At 41.3% G+C, this 20673-nt stretch overlaps 9 protein-coding genes across 9 annotated transcripts; 3 read left to right on the forward strand and 6 right to left on the reverse strand.

Moving 5' to 3' along the window:
• Position 1: 1 nt before the first annotated feature.
• Positions 2-1093, reverse strand: SOR1 (L-iditol 2-dehydrogenase SOR1; the record flags this gene model as incomplete). The annotated part of the gene is made up of 1 exon (XM_018879724.1): positions 2-1093. One exon carries the CDS (start codon positions 1091-1093, stop codon positions 2-4), a length of 1092 nt encoding a protein of 363 aa, XP_018737613.1.
• Positions 1094-2407: 1314 nt separating this feature from the next.
• AWJ20_2759 (uncharacterized protein) lies at positions 2408-3025 on the reverse strand (the record flags this gene model as incomplete). The annotated part of the gene is made up of 1 exon (XM_018879725.1): positions 2408-3025. One exon carries the CDS (start codon positions 3023-3025, stop codon positions 2408-2410), a length of 618 nt encoding a protein of 205 aa, XP_018737614.1.
• A 1621-nt stretch (positions 3026-4646) lies between these two features.
• On the reverse strand, positions 4647-6062 carry AWJ20_2760 (homogentisate 1,2-dioxygenase; the record flags this gene model as incomplete). Its single annotated transcript, XM_018879727.1, has 2 exons — positions 4647-5931; positions 5995-6062. 2 exons carry the CDS (start codon positions 6060-6062, stop codon positions 4647-4649), a joined length of 1353 nt encoding a protein of 450 aa, XP_018737615.1.
• A 723-nt stretch (positions 6063-6785) lies between these two features.
• Positions 6786-8369, reverse strand: AWJ20_2761 (uncharacterized protein; the record flags this gene model as incomplete). Its single annotated transcript, XM_018879728.1, has 1 exon — positions 6786-8369. One exon carries the CDS (start codon positions 8367-8369, stop codon positions 6786-6788), a length of 1584 nt encoding a protein of 527 aa, XP_018737616.1.
• Positions 8370-8868: 499 nt separating this feature from the next.
• On the reverse strand, positions 8869-9627 carry FOX2 (bifunctional hydroxyacyl-CoA dehydrogenase/enoyl-CoA hydratase FOX2; the record flags this gene model as incomplete). The annotated part of the gene is made up of 1 exon (XM_018879729.1): positions 8869-9627. One exon carries the CDS (start codon positions 9625-9627, stop codon positions 8869-8871), a length of 759 nt encoding a protein of 252 aa, XP_018737617.1.
• A 1140-nt stretch (positions 9628-10767) lies between these two features.
• On the forward strand, positions 10768-12393 carry HOL1 (Hol1p; the record flags this gene model as incomplete). Its single annotated transcript, XM_018879730.1, has 1 exon — positions 10768-12393. One exon carries the CDS (start codon positions 10768-10770, stop codon positions 12391-12393), a length of 1626 nt encoding a protein of 541 aa, XP_018737618.1.
• A 379-nt stretch (positions 12394-12772) lies between these two features.
• On the forward strand, positions 12773-14074 carry AWJ20_2764 (fumarylacetoacetase; the record flags this gene model as incomplete). The annotated part of the gene is made up of 1 exon (XM_018879731.1): positions 12773-14074. The coding sequence occupies one exon, from the start codon at positions 12773-12775 to the stop codon at positions 14072-14074; it is 1302 nt and encodes a 433-aa protein (XP_018737619.1).
• Positions 14075-17424: 3350 nt separating this feature from the next.
• Positions 17425-18564, forward strand: RIO1 (protein kinase RIO1; the record flags this gene model as incomplete). The annotated part of the gene is made up of 1 exon (XM_018879732.1): positions 17425-18564. One exon carries the CDS (start codon positions 17425-17427, stop codon positions 18562-18564), a length of 1140 nt encoding a protein of 379 aa, XP_018737620.1.
• A 48-nt stretch (positions 18565-18612) lies between these two features.
• Positions 18613-20079, reverse strand: RTC5 (Rtc5p; the record flags this gene model as incomplete). Its single annotated transcript, XM_018879733.1, has 1 exon — positions 18613-20079. One exon carries the CDS (start codon positions 20077-20079, stop codon positions 18613-18615), a length of 1467 nt encoding a protein of 488 aa, XP_018737621.1.
• Positions 20080-20673: the final 594 nt, after the last annotated feature.

Raw genomic sequence — 20673 nt, forward strand, 5'->3', positions numbered from 1 at the left:
ACTATTCATCAAAAATCATCACCTTAACAGCGCCGCTGGAGATATCAGCTGATGTCTCAAATGCTTTGACACTTTCCTCTAAAGCAAATCTATGTGTTATTAGGGGGTTCAGGTTGAGGAGTCCATCGTTAACCAACCTAATGGCCTTGGGCCAAGTGTTGGCATATCTATATTGCAACTTAACGGTGATTTCGTTAACTGACAAATGCATGAACGGCATATTCTGGAACTCATGGCCCACTCCGATAATATGGATCAGGCCTCCAAATTGAAGAGAGTATATTCCAGCGGCAATACTGGATTCAACGCCTGTACATTCTATACACACTCGAGGTTTGATACCTCCAGCTGCTGCAATGATGTCTTCGGCAACCACGGAAGGCTCAATGCCTCGCTTTACGAGTACTGTACGAACTCCTGGAACAAGCTTTTTTGCAAAATCTAATCTTCCCTGGTCAATATCAGTGATGACTAGAGGAGCAGCCCCAGCGGCTCTGGCAAGAGCAGCTGACACCACGCCAATGGGCCCGGCACCACAAATCACAACAGGATCAGCTAGCTTGACCCCAGATTGTTCAATTCCTGCGATACCGACACTAATTGGTTCAAGAAGAGCACCATTTTCAAATGACATGTCTCCTATTTTATGACAATACCTTGCAGGGTGCAGTAAATACCTTCTCAATAATCCCGGTACGGGTGGAGTAGACTTGAACTGCACATCCGGACAGCCATTGTACTTGCCACTCAAGCATAAATCACAATTCTGACATGGCACACCTGGCTCAACCGCAACTCTATCACCGACTGTAAATTGGTCTTCAACCGAAGGATGTACTTTAATAATCACTCCAGAGGATTCATGTCCTAGAATATGCTCCTCTCTTACTACCATTGTCTTGCCTATTCTACCTTCCTTCTGAAAGTGAATGTCTGAACCGCAAATACCGGTAGCCTTAATTTGAACGACGACCTCACCGGGACCAGGCTTAAGATTGTCAGTGCTGGGTTCACAGTCTGCAATATACAAACCATGACTAGGATTGGTGAAAACACCAATATTGGGTTTAAGAACAGTAGCTGCACTGGCCATTTTCCAATTGATTATTTGAGGTCTTTTGTGGACAGTTTGAAGTTAAAGGGTAGGTGTACAATTTATAGAGAACAGATCGGTTTACTATTCTCACTTCGGATATCCCAGAACGGTATTCGACCCGGATATTTTTAACCTTAGCCACGCGGAAAAATGTACGTGGGGTATGTGGGGAACGGGAAAATGGATGCTAACGGTCCATGCAGTAAAAAAGCCGACTATCGGCAATATGAACGATGGTTAAACGCAGCCGACACAAAAATATTCAGCATTTTCAATTATCAAATCCAATAAAAACCGATGGACCACGAACGAAGTATTGAGAACGTGACTTCGGTCAAATACGTCCTTTGATCTAAAGTAGATGATTGCCGGATATTATAGGATATTTAGGCGTGCCTAATGCAAGATGATGTGAGGTAGGTGTTAGGGTTAAGCAGGTTCCAGGGGTAGGTACATGGCTAAAGATTACCGTGCCTACCCATCTAGTCAAGACGCATGACATAAGTCGGTCAGAAACTCAAAAATTAAGATAAGATGAGGGATCCTTTATGGTCTAATTACCCAACTATTACCGTAAGATATATTTAGCCTTGTGATATGTTAAATAGACGCCAGGTCGTTGAAATTCTCCTATAGTGTCTCAACATCCCATCTATTAATTGGCATCTTCCTGAGCAAACATCATTTATGAAACAAACTCACAAAGAGCTGGTGGGTGATAAGAAGAAAAAGCCGTACTGTAATCTGTTTTAAATAAGATACATTGAATCTTAATTCAGGAAATAGAGTTAAATTGGCGTAACACATGGATGTTATAATCTATAACAACTCGAGTATATATACTATAGGTTTGCTGGGGCAAAATGATATACACGGATATTATTAAACTTCTCATTCACTCCTTATGACAACAATCCAATCTTTTAGTACAATACCAGCTGAAGCTACCAGAGAAAGCTATCTGGAAATAGAGCCGTCTGAGAGTGCTCTATATTTGCACGCTCCTGGCTCCGACGGCAACGAATATCTGGACACAATTATCTCGCTCCTCTTGAGTAAGTTGAAGAACTGACATCCCATTATGATATGTAGTCATTTGCTAACAGAATAGCCCCTATTCTTGATATCACAAACACCGTCAAATACCAAGCTCTGATATTCTTCAGTGACTCTGACCGGCAGCCCTTACTAAAAGGGTCAGAGATCCCAAAATATGGTTGAACAATACTGCAAGTCAGCAATCAGGAAAATAATTTATAAGAAGGTTACAGAAAAATAAAAAGAGAAATGTACACAACAAAAGTTATAAGATCACGCCGACAGCTCCTCACGCTTCTTCAAGTCAATCAAACCAGAACCAGCATAAACGCTCTCAGCTTGAGAAAACCAGCCGTTAATTTCGTTTACAATCTGGGTGACAGCAGAAACAAGAACAGGATCAAACTTAGCCTGCAAAGCATTAGCCAGGTTAGTAGTATCGGTGTGAAGGGTGGTAATGTCATTATAGACAAGCCAACTGACGCTGACCAGATCGAGAATGGAGTGGTCAAAGACGCTCTTCTTGTCAATGATGGCAACCAAGGTGGTGTTAATGTTAGGGACAAAGCCCAATAAAGCAGTGGAGATAGTCAAAGTATCAGATTGGCTATAGGCAGTAGGTTGCTTCTTAATGAGGGACGTAGCAGAATTAATTTTGTTGCCCAAAGTAGTAGCACCATTTTGAATGTTCAAGAGAGGAACAATATCAAACAGTCCACCATCAAAGTTGTCAACATTAGACTGAAGGCTGACAAGTTGAGATTGAATGGCGCCGAGGGCAGTGACAACCTGGTTGGCATTAGAAGCGCCAGCAGTGGGTGAAGCTGGGGATGGAGCAGCAAAAGCAGGAACGACTGCAACAGCAGCGGCAAGAAGAGAAGAAAAGCGCATTTTTAGTGGGTATAGAGCAATATTGAAAAAACAGCTAAGAAAGACAAATCTAATTCTGAACAGATTGGCAATTTAAAGGATTATTTGCTCGATATATATATTTCTTCTCACCCCCCTCACGTTCGTGATGGGCTCACTAGACCATGCATTTCCCACCAAATAGATCTACGCCTTCATCACAACAAAGCAACGATCGGACGTCAAAAAGAGGGGTCAAGCAAAAACAAGTATTCTATAACATAAGATTTAGGGTATAGTACAGATCTTGCCGTCATGCAATGACAATCCCCGGCGTGCACTAACAGCATGTTCACTTCCTCGGGTCGATTTTTCTTACTAATGTGATGGTCTCACGATCGTGGAAAAACAGGCGATCTGCACAAGCGCCATGCCATGAAATGGGTTGCATAACAAGCGACAACCATTTAGTCCAATTCTTGTATTCCAGTGTCTGAAGCAGTTTATTCTGGGTCTAAAGCATGATTGACAATGTATGGTAAGGTTTGAAATGTCTTGGTAATTTTATAAAGTTAACTGTTAAGGAGAACTAGCTATGGAATAGTAATGTTATACCTCGGTCATGGTGATCGGCGCAGTACCCCACATTCGCTACCCCTCATGGAAATCCACGTTCTCATGCAAGCAGGTGTCCGAAAGAAGTACCTGTATAACTACAAATCTAGTATTTTGGTTTATCGTCCCGCATATGGAAGATTAAGCTCAAAACAACTGATGGCAGTTGTGTTCGTTTACCTGCAAGTTTTAATTACGACAGAAATCGCTGCCTGTCGCTGGCTGACCATATGTTCAAGCGGCCAAAGATTCGATACGATAAAATCATGCATCACTTAGTCTTGATTCTCAAGAAAAAATATTCTCAAGTTTGAACTTGGAGAGGGCATCAGATGTCAGAAATATTTAATAAAAAATAATGGCATAACCGAATCCCTGAAACAACCGAATTCTAGCTACTGCCAAGAGCAGTGTTGAGGCATAGGATTGCCTAAATGGTATTAAGTTGCCGTAGTATAGAATTTTAAGAGACCTGCATTAACCTAGTAATCTCTTCACCCCAGGTATTGGCCGTTTTGGCCTAACAAACAGTACTAGATCTTTTATTCTAGACCATGACTACCTCGTTTATTACAGGCAACTCATTAGGCAATGTGGCTAGCCGTTTAGTAGGCCGAGAATAGAGGCGTACGTAAATAGCGGCTAGCTGCGTAGAATATTCGATCAACGGCGAATGATGCACTGACCGATTTCTTCTTTTACCCATTAGCATTACGGGCAAGTATTTGATGTGACATATCCACCCAACCTTCACGATAATAATAATGAGCAAGACAAGGGCAACAACTGTGACAAAGGTAACAGTCAACGGCAATTGAAGGAAGGTAGTGAATATCCCTCAAACCTTAATTTGAGAAAAAATTCAACTTAAAAAAAATTGTAAAAAAGTCCTTTTATCTACCAGGGATAGAAATATGGCTCATCTGTTTGAGTTCATAATTGGGTGCGCATATCTCCATCAGAATACCCTGTAAGAGCAGATATATTTTGTAATTGATCAATTTTATACAAATCATATAATGAACTATAGAACATATAAATTTTCAGGTTACTTCTGTGGATTAACAAAATGTTTCTTGATAGGCAGCCAGCTGTGTTCATTGTATGTAGACTGGACTTTATTGCACTCGGTAAGGCCATAGGTAGTCAGGCCCAACATGAGACTTGTCTCAAACATAAATGCAATGGAACCAGTACCAACTTTTTGGGGTTTGAGATCAGCCTTTGACGCCTTTTCGTAAGTAGCTGCATCAGGGCCATGTGAGGACATAACATTATGCAATGACGCACCCCCTGGTACAAAACCTCCTCCCTCTTTGGCGTCATAGTTACCACAAATTAGACCCATGAACTCGGCCATTGTGTTTCGGTGAAACCATGGAGGGCGGAATGTGTGCTCCTGAACTAGCCATCTAGGTGGGAAAATGACAAAATCCGCAATTGCGGTACCTACATGTTCACTTTGTACTGTCAAGACAGTAAAAATACTAGGGTCCGGATGGTCAAAAGAAACTGATCCAATAGTGTTGAACTTACCCAAGTCGTATTTGTATGGATAATAAAGGCCATGCCAACCAACTACATCAAATGGGCTGTGGTTTTGGGTGTATTGGAATAGATTACCACCAAACTTTCCCAGAATCTTGTGAGGTTCATCATTTTCTTCGAAAGCTGCTACAGGTGCCTGAAAATCTCTAGCATTAGCAAGACAATTAGAACCAATTGGTCCCAATTCCGGAAGTTCAAAATGTCCAGAAAACACTTCCAGGATATATCCGCGAATAGGTCCAGACGGAAGCTTTACCTTGTACCTAATTCCTCTAGGAATTACTACAATTTCTTGAGGTCGTACATAAAGATTTCCCAATTCAGTTTGAATATCAAGTTCTCCTTGTTGAGGAACTATGAGAAAATCACCGTCAGCATTATAGAAAGCTTCATTACCCATTGACTTGGACGCTCCATAAGCATAAATAGCCAGACCCTTTTTTACTCGAGGATCACCTGATGCACTGACCAACCTCAAGCCATCAACAAAAGTTTCGCTTTCAACAACATCGAAAGGGTCCCATCTTAGTTGGTTTGGAACGTATTGTAATTCATCAAACCCAGCTGGAGCCTTGTTGCTGCCATCCGAAGAAGCCCAAGGTGCCTTGACACTCTCGGGATTCGGATGTGAAGCACCTGGAATCACACGATACAGCCAGCTCTGTTTGTTTTCATGTCGAGGAGCAGTGAAGGCGGTACCTGACAGCTTTTCTGAATAAAGCCCGTAAGGAGCCTCCTGGGGACTATTTTGACCAACTGGCAGTGCGCCTTCAATAGCCTCAGTCCTATTCAATGTTAGCACTAAGATTTATCACACAATCAAATTCCTTAGATTGTTATCAACATACTCATGATAAGAATTAAATCCCACTTGATATTTGTAGGGATCCTTAGTAGTAAAGTTTGAACCCACCATCTTGTATACGTAATGTCCTGTCTATCCTGACCTCCAAGCCATAGGCCACTCAAATCATTATAAATAGGCCGACGGTAGCTATATATATGGTTCCAGAATACGCCCGAGACAACCGCCACTAGTCATATCCCTGCTCCCCACAAAAAACTGTCAGTGCAGCCGTATAGATTAGGTGTGTAATTCCGCACATGGGCGCGGAACGACATGATCTGATGATACATGACATGCCGTGAAGGAAATTGATGAACCCCACACACGCAGCGCAATGTTGAATTCAGTGAAATAGGGTTGTCCGGCAACCTCGATAAAATTAAGTATTATCGTATTATCAAGCAAAGAAACAGGACGCGCTTGGTAATAGCGGAATTATTAGGTTGGCTACATAAAAGCTCCAGACTGTCAGTGGAAGCTTGAGACTAGCGTTTATTCAGCCAAAGGCGCGATATGCATCAATACCCCACATATGAGCTCGGAAACGTCAGATATCGGGTATAGACGGCACCATTTGCGCAACCGCTTGAAACTAAATGGCTATATCTCGGGCATAAAACTGCTGAGTTTCTTAGCTATTGGCAAGTTTATTTTTCTCTTTAAGTAATATTCTGTGATTTATAATCGGATAATTGAATTATACGCTTCTTGTTATTTACATATCATACATATAGTAAAATCCCGAAATGCAATACGCCAGGTAAGGATAATAGAAGACTGAAATTGCAAACTTTATACGGTGCAGGGAACATGATTGTTAAGGGCTTCTTTGAGAATCTCTTCGTTTCGGGGTACAAAGAAAACTTTGTATCTCTTGGGAGTAGAAACCAATGAAGTTGGATCATCAACACCAGTTAGAGGATTAATGTCCACATTATCAGACAGTTTAATTTCGAAACTAGAAATTAAACGCATGAATAGCAAATATAATTCTCGATTTCCTAGTAGAAATCCCGCGCACATACGTGATCCTTGGCCATACGTAAAAATCGGATCAGTCAGGTTATTAAGGAATCTCTCGGGGCGGAATTCGTAAGGATCATCGAACAATTCCGGATCCATATTGCATGCCCAGGAATTTAGGAAAATGAGAGCGTCTTTAGGTATCTTTTTACCCTCGAACATAAATGGGGTTTCAACAGTGCGAGGCAGTGCCAGTCTCAGTGGATTGTAGAATCTTAGACATTCTCGCACTAAAGCTACGACATATGCACACTTTTGATCTTCCAGAGGGTCACACAAAACTTCACTCTCGGCAAAGTTCTCACGAATTGCTGACAGTGCCTTCTCCTGAATATCAGGACGTGCTGCCAGCAGCGCACATGCCCATACCACGAGAGTCGTAATAGTATCTAAGCCTCCGGAGACCATTGTCAAGCTTATAGACATCAACTCGGCAGCATTAAGCTTAGCCTCTGGATCAAGAAGAACATTTGCTTGTATACAAGGTTTGTATGTCTTGTTGGCAATTTTCTCGTCAAGTTCCTTATTCATTCTCTTCAGATAAACATCTCTCCGGTGGCGCATCTCAACTGCTTTTTGAGATCCTGAATTGAAAGGATTAAGCCTGTAAAGAGGAACGTAGTCTTGTAAGTTTCCTGTAGTACTTCTGAAACGAGAAACATATTCTTCAACTTCAGTTATTTCAGCAAACAATGGATCATTCAAACTGTCAATCCGCGTTCCCCAATTAAGAGTCAGTGATAAATTTAAACTGAGCCTCTGAATGATAGGTAGCGGATCAACTGCAACGGTTCCCGCTTTTCCAATAACATAGCAGTCTTTAATAAACTCCTTTGTTTCAAGGTCAACATGTGGCATATAAGACTGAACAGCGGGTCTGTTAAGAGCACTTGCAGCAGCCTTTCGACGCCTTTTCAATGACTCGTCCATAGGAGATGTTCCAATAGTAAACCCTGCGGTCGAGGACACAACCTTATGAAATGTATACATCTTGGGCCTGGAGTTGGTCTGTCTTGAGTTGGTAAGGAAAATTTCTCGTGCTTTAGAAGCGGAGTTTACTACCAAAACAGGGATATTTCCAAGTTGAATTTGGAAAACTGGTCCAAACTTTTTAGACCACAATCTATATGTTTCTGGTGCATTTTTTGAAATCTGTGGAATATTTCCATAGATTGGATAACCTACTGGACCAGAGAACCCCTTGTATCGGATATTGTATCTCCAGAACTCGTTGATAATAACATAACCTAAAAGTGCCAATAGCGGCGCCAGAAGTGGGATCAAAGCAGGGTATTTTGTTGAGATCTGAACGAGATCAGCAGTTGCTTGTTGGATAATTTCTGTTAATGCCATGGCTAGCGATTGTACAATAAACTTCCACTGACCATAGGCAGGTTGCCCTATATATAGCTTATCACTTCGAATTGCATAGAGGGATCAGACGATTTGTCAGTTCAACTATTATGTGCAATAGTCGGCCGCCCATGAGTGCTATTATTTAGCCGAAACTTTTGTCGTCGCCATTAGAAGCGCGGAATGCTTTCCGCACTTGATAACCTGACAAATGTCCTAGCTTTTATGGGGTTTCCGCACTCTACTTAGCCTTTTCCGCTCTGATCGTCATCGACCCCACAAAATAGATCGCCAACTTGCATAATCATTCTTTTGCTGACGTATCTTATCTGACATGTCGTTAATAGGAACAACTAGGATGATCACATTAGTTTTTGATTTTGCAGTGTTCAATTGGTTCATTCTAGCTATCGAATTAAAAGATAGAACTGAGAAGGGTCCAGAAGGCTTCTAGGTAGTCAGATTATAGGCTTAGTCAATTATCAATGTCTACATGGTACTAAATTAGTGACATACCACTATCTACGGAAATGACAGCACCTGTCATACTCTTATTCTTAACAACTGAAATAAACATATCAGCATTGTCTTCCAAGGAAGAAGTGTATTTGAGAGGCAAGCTATTTTCGATGTGAGCAATGCGCTCAGCACCGAAACGCTGGCCCCACTCAGTAAGTAGCAAACCGGGACAAATCACGTTTACACGAGACTTTGGACCATGGGCTTTGGCAAGACACTTAGCTAGATGAATTGATCCAGCCTTGGATACTGAGTAAGGAATTGAGCTTCCACCTGGTTTCAACCCAGCTGCCGATGCAGTAATGATGAACGAACCGCCGTCCGCATTTTTCTCAAAGTGTGGTTTTGCTTCTCTAAATAGGTAGAAATGAGCCTTTACATTAATCGCAAAAGTTTTATCGAGGTCTTCAGCACTGACACCATCCAAATCAGCGAAATTGATGATTCGAGTCCAACCCGCATTGGAGATTAGAATGTCGAGTCCTCCTAATTGCTTTACAGTTTCAGCCACAAGTTCCTTACAGGCCTGCTCTTGAGATACATCTCCTTGTAGAGTCAATGCCTTCACCTTGTGGGTAGCTTTTACGGACTCGACCAGCTCTTCTGCTCTATCACGAGAAGCAGAGTAATTGACTGCGACATGGCAGCCTTGAGCAGCTAATTGCCTTACAATCTCAGCACCAAGTCCAGCTGATCCTCCTGTTACAAGTGCTATTTTTCCAGCTAATGAAAGAACCATTTTAAAATCGGTAGTTGAGTGTAGAAGAATTGGAGGAGAAAGATATTATCAAATTCAAGTTTTGAACCGAGAACGAACGGAGAAGATAAGGGTTCATGATGTAGATCTATCGCGGAATGAATTCCGCACTCGTATCCCCCACATGACAACGCGGTTACAATTATTTATCTGTAAAAGTTCCACATTACCAAGCAAAGACTTCAAGAAGACCAATTTGTATGATCCCTCGGGTATTGACTAACAAAGTTCATCAATATAAGGCTATTTTCTTAGTGACTACGTGCTCAAGTTCCCTTTGAAATCATCTTGTCAAGAGTATTTCAAGCTATGCCTGCTTCAACCAGCTTCTTTGAGTTCTATCGGGTAACGGTTTGAATGGAGCGATTGGTCCTGACAGGTGTCAGCTCCCCTCTTATGCCCTCCCCCCGCCTACTGGCGCTTCGATAAGTGCAGATCCTTTTTGCAGAATCTGTTTATCTTGCATAAAAATATGAGGGGTTTCTTAGAAGGCGTAATTGATGAACTCTAAATTCGGTCTATTTTCTAGGAAGGTAGCATTGGTCGGACAAGTAATTATCCAGGAACTGGGCCTGATAAGTCCGCAGGCACTGGCACATCTGTCTAAATGCATCCGCTCAATAGCCCTGCACATTGCTCCTTGGCCCGACGAGAATTCATGTCTCAGGATATTACAACGCCTTAGCTTCGCGTTCAGATCCTCCGTCTATGCCGGTGGTTCTTAGTAACTTCCCCCCTTCAATCGTTCTTTATACTGGTAACTCTCATCTTATATAGGATACTGGGCATAAGCTGTTCCCGACCATTTAGCCCTAAAGGGCTCAGGCTTTTCTTGTTCATTTTGCTTTTGCAGGTGTGAAAAAAATGCTCTAATTACTGCTGATTGAATGGTCGAGAACAAAATAGCAGGTTGTGGGGGTGATTCCTATTCTGTACAGGGGGGTAGTACTAGCTTGCCCAGCGGAAAAATGCAAACATTTAAAGTCATAACTAGGAAGATCGAAAGAGGGGTACTCGTTACCGGTTTCGAGATCTCATATAATTGGTTACGGAATTATAAATATATAATAGAGTCAGCTTCGTTTGCTTCATTGGTGAGTTTTCAACACTAATTGCAAAAAAATGTCTAATCAAGTATCAACTCGAATACAAGCAGAAGCAATCCATGAGTTGGAAATTGACATGCCTCCGGGAACGGAGTTAATGAGAGATACAACACACATTCACCTCACAAAAAGCCACAATAGTGTTCTAGTCCCTCAACCGTCCAACGATATAAACGATCCTTTAAATTGGTCCAAAAAATGGAAGTTTATATTGATGGTTGGCCAGTTTTTAACGGCAATGGTTCACCAGATAGGTGGTCTCTCCGTAGCTCCCCAGGTCCCTTACTATATGGAAACCTACGACCGGTCTCTGAACGATGTGTTGAATTTCATTGGTATTTATATTATTACTACTGGCCTGTCAACAATTTTTTGGGTTGGTGCTAGTACTAAAGTCGGGAGACGACCGATACTGTTGACCAGTTGTGGTCTTGGTATCTTTGTCGCATTATGGAGAGCTTTGGCTACCTCTTATCGATCGCAAATGGCAGCGGCTGCAATCCATGGTATAGCATCTGGTCCAGCACAAACTGTCAGCGGGCAGCTGGTATCAGATGTCATGTTTCTGCACGAACGTGGATTGTATATGGGCCTCTTTTCGTTCGCTTTCTTTGCTGCTATGACCATAGGACCCGTAATCGCAGGGGTGATGTCAGAGCGCTATGGATGGAGAAGCTTTTGGTGGCTTGATTTCGGCCTGTACATCTTTCTTTTTGTCTGGACACTCTTTCTAATCCCGGAGACAAAATGGAATAGGTCGAACAATGTCATGGAGAATTCTCCTGATGGTGTGACTGAAGTGTCTGTGAAGGGTTCAGTTGACAATAGCATAGAGAAGGTTACATCATTGAATGAGGACATTATTATTGTAGATGAATTTCTCTATAAAGGAAGTCCATCAAGAAAACAGTTCGGAATATCCCATCTTGATAGAACGGCTAGGAAGCGGGATATGCTTAGACCATTTTGGGTTCCTTTCAAACTATTCTTCTTCCCGATAGTGCTATGGGCTGGATTTGTTTACAGTGGCAGTGCCAGTATATTTCTTGTTGTCAACCTTACCCAGTCCGATAATTTTGCGGCGTCCCCTTATAATTTCTCGTCTTCTTCGGTTGGGTTCACTAATTTTGCAACTTTAGGTGGTATTTTTATAGGGTTAGTTACTTCTGGACCATTATCAGATTGGCTTTGTAGGTGGTCCACAAAGAGAAATAACGGAATCAGAGAGCCAGAGATGCGATTGCCTGCCCTAATCCCTTTTGCTCTTTGTCAACTATTGGGTATCGTCATAATAGCTCTTGGATACGAATATAAATGGAAGTGGCCAATAATAGTTATTATTGGCTATGGCTTAGTCGGGATTCAAGTAGCCAGTGTTACTACTATTGCGGCTACTTATGCAGTTGATGGTTATCGCGCTGTTACAGGAGACATTTTTGTTCTAGCATCGCTAATCAAGGATCTTTATGCCTATGGACTCTCTAAATGGCTACCAACTTGGATCCAAGAGGTCGGTTACAAAACACCTATATTAGTTGCTCTCGCTGTAGCTTTTATACCGATTCTACTGGGTGTATTGTTGTATTTCTTCGGGAAATCCCTTAGAAAACTATCAAGAAATAGTTTTGTTCATGATTTTTAATGTGTTATTTAGTATTTAAGTTTTCTCTATATATATATATCATAATAGTAGCGGAATGGTTGTGAATTTTTTTTATACTTTTATTATTGGTCAAAGCGGAAAATATCACGGTGAGGATATGAACTGTTTTATAGTAAGCGTCAAACTCCACTGCCCCTGTCAGACTCTTTCCGCCGTTATCCGTTCAGAAGTGCACATTCCCCACTAAATTCTGCTTTGGGACATTCCGCGCATTTTAGTTCCGCTAAGTGGGACAATTTGGTAAGACCGAAAGCTTATATAGTATGCTGATATCCCCGCCAATTGAACTCTTCTACCGCAATCGATCAGTGATAATCGCGCTTGAAACTCACGACTTTCAGTATTTTTGAACGAAAAAATGTCGTTCGTCTCAATCCCCGATAACTCACACTTCTCTTTACGCAATATTCCTTTTGGAATCATTTCCACTGCAGACCGAGATCCCCGACCTGCCGTTCGGATTGGTGACCATGTCCTTGATCTGAAGGTATTTACAGCATCTGGAGGATTCTCTGGTTTATCTAGTTTTAAGCAAACCAATGTATTTGAACAGTCCACTCTCAATAAGTTTGCCGAGCTTGGTCGCCCTGTTCATCGAGCCGTTCGCGAATATATTCAAGAAGTCCTAAAAGCAAATGGAAAGTTCAGCTCAATTCTAGAAGAAAATAAAGAGTTAAAATCCAAGGCATTGCTTTCAGTTGATGTTGTTAAAACACATCTCCCATTGCAAATTGGTGATTATACCGACTTTTATGCAGGAAGAAATCATGCATATAACTGTGGTTGTATTTTACGCAGCCCTCAAAATGCACTTCAGCCAAATTACTATCACATTCCTGTTGGATACCATGGAAGAGCCAGTTCAGTGGTTATATCAGGCACCCCGATCCACCGCCCGTATGGTCAAGTACTGACTAATCCCAAGGCTGAGGTTAAGGTGCCAGAATTCATCCCAACTCGTCGTCTTGATTACGAGTTGGAATTCGCTGCATTTATTTCAAAACCTAATGATCTAGGTCATAGAATTGATGTTAATTCTGCTGAAGACTATATATTTGGCTATGTTTTAATGAATGATTGGAGTGCTCGAGATGTTCAAGCTTGGGAGTATGTACCACTTGGACCGTTTACTGCTAAGAACTTTGGCACTGTAGTTTCGCCCTGGGTGGTCTTACATGATGCTCTTGTTCCGTTTAAAGCCCCAACTATGGAAAGACCACCTGATGTGGGTGATGTTTTGGACTATCTTAAGGAAAATGATTCCAAGTCTGGACATGATATCGATCTTGAGGTCGAAATTCGAACTAAAGAGGGTCAAGTGTCTGTTGTTTCTCACAGCAACACTAAGTTCTTGCTATTCTCGTTCCCTCAGATGATTGCACACCATACCGTCACCGGATGCAATTTACAGACTGGTGATTTACTCGGATCAGGAACAATTTCTGGTGAGAGTGATGCCGCTTTTGGATCTCTCCTGGAAATCACTAAGGGTGGTAGCGTTGATGTAAAAATTGGCAGTTCTACCAGAAAGTTTATTGAAGACGGAGATGTAGTTACCTTCAGAGGGGTTGCCAAAGGTGATGGAGAAGGTTTAGTAGGATTTGGAGATGTCGCCTGTCCTATATTACCGGCAATTCCTTACGGGAAGAGTAACATCTAATGTAAAAAAGTCAATAGTCGAGATGTTACGCCTGAGTGCGTCCCATATTTGCTAATTATAAACGTATCATACAATGTCGATTGATTCTTTAAGTGACAACCTTGTATGTCCTACCATATTTTGAAAAATTACATTAGTAGGTAATACCCTCTGTCAGATACAGTACGTACTGTCTAGGAAGTGGCTCAGTTTAGGCTCTATCATGCAAGATTAAAGTAGGTCGATCATCACCCTATCTGGAACAGGAGATCAGACATATGCACGATGATCTCTGATGAGGCATCGTTCAAATACACATCCTCCCTTCCTTCATTATCAATTTCTATTACAATTTCTGATTATCAACATCATGCAAAATATTAAACTGATAGTCAAAGACTGCCTTGACCTTAGGGTGAAGTCATCGAAAGATTACCGACTAGCACTTGTCTCAAGCGACCAGGTGGATATTTTATCTGTTGAAGGGTTTTCGATATCTCGCCAAGCCCCAAAAATCCCAAACATTATTGGATCTATCACACCAATAAGTAGCAACTCTAAAATCGTTGATGTAACTTGGGCTCCTCCAACCTTTACACCAAATAATGGTTCGCTAATTGCAGTCTTGGACAACTTTGGTTACATTATGATATATCAATATCATGGCGTAGATAAATGGAAGGTCTATCTAAATTTAAATATTCATTTGAACTGGAATGAGGAAATTGAAGGAAATATATACTTATTGGAGTGGTCACCAGCTTCGCCCAATAATGGATCTTCGTTACTAGCTTTTGCCTCAAGGCTGATGGACCAAACCAGTATCATCTTATGCACCACAGATACAAAAATACGCCGTTTTCTCCATTTTAAATGTTATCCTCACATAATTAAAATGGAATGGACACCTCAGTGGGTCACTGAAACTTCTATTTATCTTGCAGTTACCACTAGTTCGGTAGTGATGGCATATTGCATCGATATTGGGAAAAACATCAACTTAACGTTGATATCAGAAACTGTCCGGTCGATACGCTGAATCATGTCGTTATAAAAGGTATTTCACAACTAATGCATTTGATTTTCTTTATTACTTATTTTACACTCGTACCTCTGTTAACTTCTTCCCATACTAATACGTATAACTCTCTACTCGCCATTTATAGAATCATTATCGTTGAAGTCGGCATTCAGATGAATCGCAGACTCGTCATCTTTGAGTTCAGACGCTGTTCCGGGTCTAAAACTACTAGGATATGGGTTTCCTGTCCAGAATGGCTCAGCAACACTAAGGGCTAGATACTGTAATTTCGCTGACCAAGATCCCTTGGGCTGTCCATTGTGTGAACGTAAGTTTTGTTGGCGTACTAACATCCTAGCGTAACCAACAATCACGAATGAAAAGTAGATTCGGACCATCAATAATGCAACTGTGATAATAATCGTCTCAGAAGTCTCTTGGGCAAGAGAAGCTGACTTGTTTAATACCGCGCTATCTGACGCAGCCCGGTTTACCAAGTACACGTAGTCGTTCAAGTCCTCAGGAATATAAGTCGGCAACGGCGACGTCACAGCGCTTGCAACTGATGAAATAGTACTCGTAATTTGTTCAATATCGCTGGTAGCTGTGCCAACAGAAGCTACAAGGGATGTCACAGCACTTGTAGCTAGGTCAATAGCAGTAGTTGTGGGGCTATCTACGATGTTATTCGCGGATGAACTCAAGTAGGCAATTATATCCTCTGACGCTGTCTTGGAAACAGTGGAGCCTAAACTCCCCAGTGTACTGTTACCTGCCCCTCCTGTTGGCCCAGAATTTTCTGCGAACCACCTAACACAAAACATTATTGTAAAAGCTATACTTAATATTGTGTCGAAGCAGTATAGATATGCAAATAATAACATTTGTAGGCCATTTCTTCTAGCGATGTTAAAAAATGCCATAATATAGAGTGGAAGCATAGCCAAAGAAATTAAATTAAGCAACCATTCTAATACAGAAATTGGATGTCCAGTAAATATTGATAATATTCCGTAAAACCCACTAGCTTTATTAAAAATCCCAATGCCGATGATTACTTCTGCTCCTACATGCAGGGGTAGGAAATATAGGAATGACCGTGGCACTAAGGACAGCATTATAGATGTGAGAATGCAGTGTGTCGATATAATAGATTATTAATATTAGCCCAATAGAGTGATTATTACTTGTATCCGTTTTCGATTCAAGTTACTACTTGCTGTCTAATAAGCGGAAAGCTTGCGGGCGTAATGATCGCGGAAATATCGGAGTAGATGCTCTGATTTCTTTCGATGACAAGATAGTTTCAGAAATTGAAGCCAAATTCCGTATCTTTCAATAAAATCAGCAATAGAAAGAAATATTCACACGCTGTACTTAAAATCAATACGAATGAGGAGGTCTCTGATGGTGACGAAGTAGTATAGAAGAGATTAAACGTGATGCCTGCTGAATGTCTTTTTAGTTCAGCCGCACATCGACCCTGCCCCGGCCACTTTTGTTTTGCGATGAATTACTTCTGAAATCCCAAATATTCAGATAGTATTTATAATCGGTACTTGTAATCAGATAAGAATCTGAGAATCTTCTGGCTAATCAGTTATATATACTGGCGTGTATCTCTGGATGTTTTGGAACAAGCATGGGCCTTATCAATAGATGCTCTATCTGCGCGGCTCAAAAATATTTATGCAGGAAGAGATCAAGTTCATCTCGCAAGGTAGGACCTGTGAAGGCTTGCAACTCTAATCAAAATGTCAAAATTTGATGATAAATTCACTAGTGGAGACTTTGTTGAAAGCGAATCTGGCGATGATAGCTTTAGTGATAGTGGAATAGAAGAAGAAGCTCAACAGGAAGAACTAGGAGAACATGGAAGTGGCAGTAAGTACTAGCAAGTTATCAACCTGTTAACTCACCTTATGAGTGTCTGATTTGTCCAAGCAATAATGATGGCAGTCTAATTTGAGTCTATTACCTCTTATTGTAGATAGGTCTATGTATAAGTATTGAATTACTGGTCAGATAGCAATTATTAACATAGAAAGATATAACCAAAGCTTACAATCGGCAAAAGAAGATTATAGAGATTAGAAAGAATGGCGAGGATCCAAAATATGAACCCAAAACTAATGTACAACAACCCAAAACGAAACAGGAGTTGACTTTAAATGACCCCAACAGTCTGGGTAAGCTTTTAGGAAGAATTAAGTTGGAAAGTGGGGATGATCAATATTTTGGTAAGGGAACAAGAGCGTCAAAGGTGTCGTCGGGGCCCAGTTCAGACAAGGCCGACAGGGCTACTAATGAACAGGTCTTAGATCCTCGTACTCGAATGATCCTGTTTAAAATGATCAACAGAGGAATTGTATATGAGATCAATGGTTGTATTAGTACTGGAAAAGAGGCGAATGTGTACCACGCAATGACGGAAGATGGAGAGCATAGAGCTATTAAAATTTATAAAACTTCGATTTTGGTTTTCAAAGATAGAGATAGGTATGTCAGTGGTGAGTTCCGTTTTAGAAACGGCTATTCCAGGCACAACCCACGAAAAATGGTTAAACTATGGGCAGAAAAAGAAATCCGTAATCTCAAGAGAATTTATCAATCTGGTATCCCTGTTCCTAAACCACTTCATTTGCATTTGCATGTTCTGGTAATGGAATTTTTGGGTGATGCTAATGGATGGGCCAGCCCGAGATTACGAGATGCTGATATAGACGAAAGCGAGTACCCCAAACTGTATCTACAGCTCTTGTCATATATGAGAATTCTCTATCAACAATGCCGATTGGTCCATGCCGATTTAAGCGAGTACAATATTTTATATCATGAGAAGAAGTTGTATATTATTGATGTTTCTCAGTCTGTGGAGCATGATCACCCTCATAGTTTGGAGTTCCTAAGAATGGATATCAAAAATGTGAATGATTATTTTAGAAGACAGGGTGCAACTCCATTTTCAGAGCGGAGTCTCTTTAAGTTTATCACTGGCGAGAAAATAGAAAACCCACATTCACCACCACCCCATCCAGAAACTTCAGATTATCTTGTTGAATACCTCCAGCAGCTTCCTCAAGAAGACCTCACTAGTCAAGATGTAACCGACGATGCAGTTTTTAGATCTATTTATATTCCACAAAACCTTGAACAGGTTTATGATGTTGAGCGCGATGTTGAGAAGATTAGTCGTGGTGAAGGCAAAGATTTGATATACGGGAATCTTGTAAATGTTAACCCCGAAAGCAATTCAAGTTCGGAGGAAGATGGATCAGACTCCAACTCAGATTCCGAAGATTCAGATGACGAGCTCGAAGATACAGATGTCTGGAAGGAGAAGACAGTAAAGGAGAAAAAGTTTGCTGATCGGGAGTCTAATAAACTCCGAAAACAAGCTCTAAAAGAAGAGAAGAAAGAGAAACGTCAAAAGAAAATGAAGAAGGCGGTTAAAAAGAAGTTGATAAACAATTCAAAATCTAAAAAATAGAATAAATAAATTTATTAGCATATATTTTTGAGGGAGAACGATGCAGTCTTAAACTGATCCACCACTCTGACTGTATTTACCTACGAGACCCGCCATCTCCAACAGAGCTCTATCCTCTCCAAGGCTATCAACATTGATCTTTCGTCTGTTTTGAGCTTCCCTTTCTTCCCATTCCCACCGTAGCTTTTGCTCGGCTAAATGCTCTTCGGTACCACATCCCCAGACTTCGATCTCTTCTATTACGAACCTATCTTCGAACTCCAAGATCTTTTCTGAAGGGGATGGGCCAGGTTCAAACGAACCACCGGGCCCAAAGTGCCGAAACACACCAAACTCAAATGAGCTCTCTATAACAAGAGATATGTTTCCTATGTTGGAATATTTCCCATTCCGTGGAGGAGGACTTCCAAAGCCGATTCCCTCCCCTCGGCTGAAGTATGCATAGTGGCGATTGGTTTTGGATGCTTTATATACATTGTGAGTGGGAAACAATTGAGTTAAAACCGTACTTTCATTTCCAAAGCATTCTTTGCTATTTGCCCTCCATGGAGATTCTACAAAGGCTCCAAATATAACAGTTTTACTCTTACGGTTATTTTTTGCTCGAACTGGGGGAATCTGGTCATTGAAACTCCGTATACGCGAGTTTGCTTTGATATCGGTAGCATCTGCAACTCGCCTTCCGGATATTAGAAAGATGCTGGGAGCATTCCAATTGAACACCTTTGTTTCAAAAGACCTCATTGAAAATCCCGCTTCTGATCCACTGTATAGTTTGACCATTGTTTGTATCATGGGTCCAAATGTGCTATAAAGTTGTCCTCGAATTGCATATGTGGTAAGCTTGGTCACTAAGCCGATTCGAGAATTGACCGTTTTCTCTGGCTCTTTTACCTTAGTTGTATCTACGTCTTCTGGTTGTACAGGCGACTCAGGCGAAGAACTCAGGCGCCTCTCTGGTACCGTACTGGACTTCTGTTGATAAAGGAGCCGATCAAATATGAGGGCAAGTGGTTCTAGGACATGAGGAAATGCTAGTAGAATTGCCTCTCGGAACTCTTCGCATGATATAGTTATATCTTCAATCAGTTTGCTGTTACTATCTGCAGATATTGATCGAACCATTGACTGGGCAGACTTCCTGAGTTTTTTGACTGACGCCTCCTCAAATCGCTCAACTACAGCATCAAAAGACTCATATGGTTTGTAGTCCACCAACGGTAGCAACAAGCTAAACAATGCCACTAAATCAGGACCCGATATGTACCACTTTGTGACGTCTATGTTGTCAAAACTCTGGACTACGGAAAATCTATCCCAAGAACTGATGCCCGTCCTTTCAAACTCTATCTGTTCATCGGCAATATTTGCCTGTCCCTCTGCGCTGCTTCCTTCCATAATCTCAGTAGCAAACGATAGAAACAATAACTTGAGAATATCATATTCACCCCTAATCACACCCTTATATTTGCCATTATAAAACGTCAGTGCCTTGACGAGGTTTTCGACCGTCATGGTGGCTGGAGAGAGGGTTCTAATGAAGGGGAATGCACCAATGAAACTAGCTGATTTGAATAGAAGACTTCCTGCTGGTGCCACACTATCTGGAATAGCGAGATACTTGAGCCTAGTTAAGTTGAGTTAGGATTTTGAGCCCAAATAATGGAGTGTTCATACTTTACACTAACTAGGATTCAGGTTATAGGATATTTCCTCCCCAGTTTGAGTGACCAAACGTCTTGGGCCAAGGAAAAGAGCCTGTGGTAAAGTCATAACTATAACAGACTTTGAGCTGAATAGCACTGTCTACTAATTCACTTACAGGGTGTCTTCTTTCCAGTAAACAATACCTGACTCCTTGTCTGCCAATTCATTGATGATCTCCTGACAACGTTAGCATCGCCGATGTGGAAAATAGTTTTGTCAGAAAAAACTTACCTTTAGTGACCAAATTTCTAAAGCACTGAACTGTTTCGCACATCTTTGGGCAAATAATAATGACACCTGCTCAGAATTGAGCTTTTGTGGGCTGCTCTGGGATTGTCCCATGACAGATTCGCAATACGACCACCGTGAATTTTGGTTGCTTGCCTGCTGAAAATCGTTTCC

Source organism: Sugiyamaella lignohabitans, chromosome B (genome assembly GCF_001640025.1).
Source record: "Sugiyamaella lignohabitans strain CBS 10342 chromosome B, complete sequence".
NCBI lineage: Eukaryota > Fungi > Ascomycota > Dipodascomycetes > Dipodascales > Trichomonascaceae > Sugiyamaella > Sugiyamaella lignohabitans.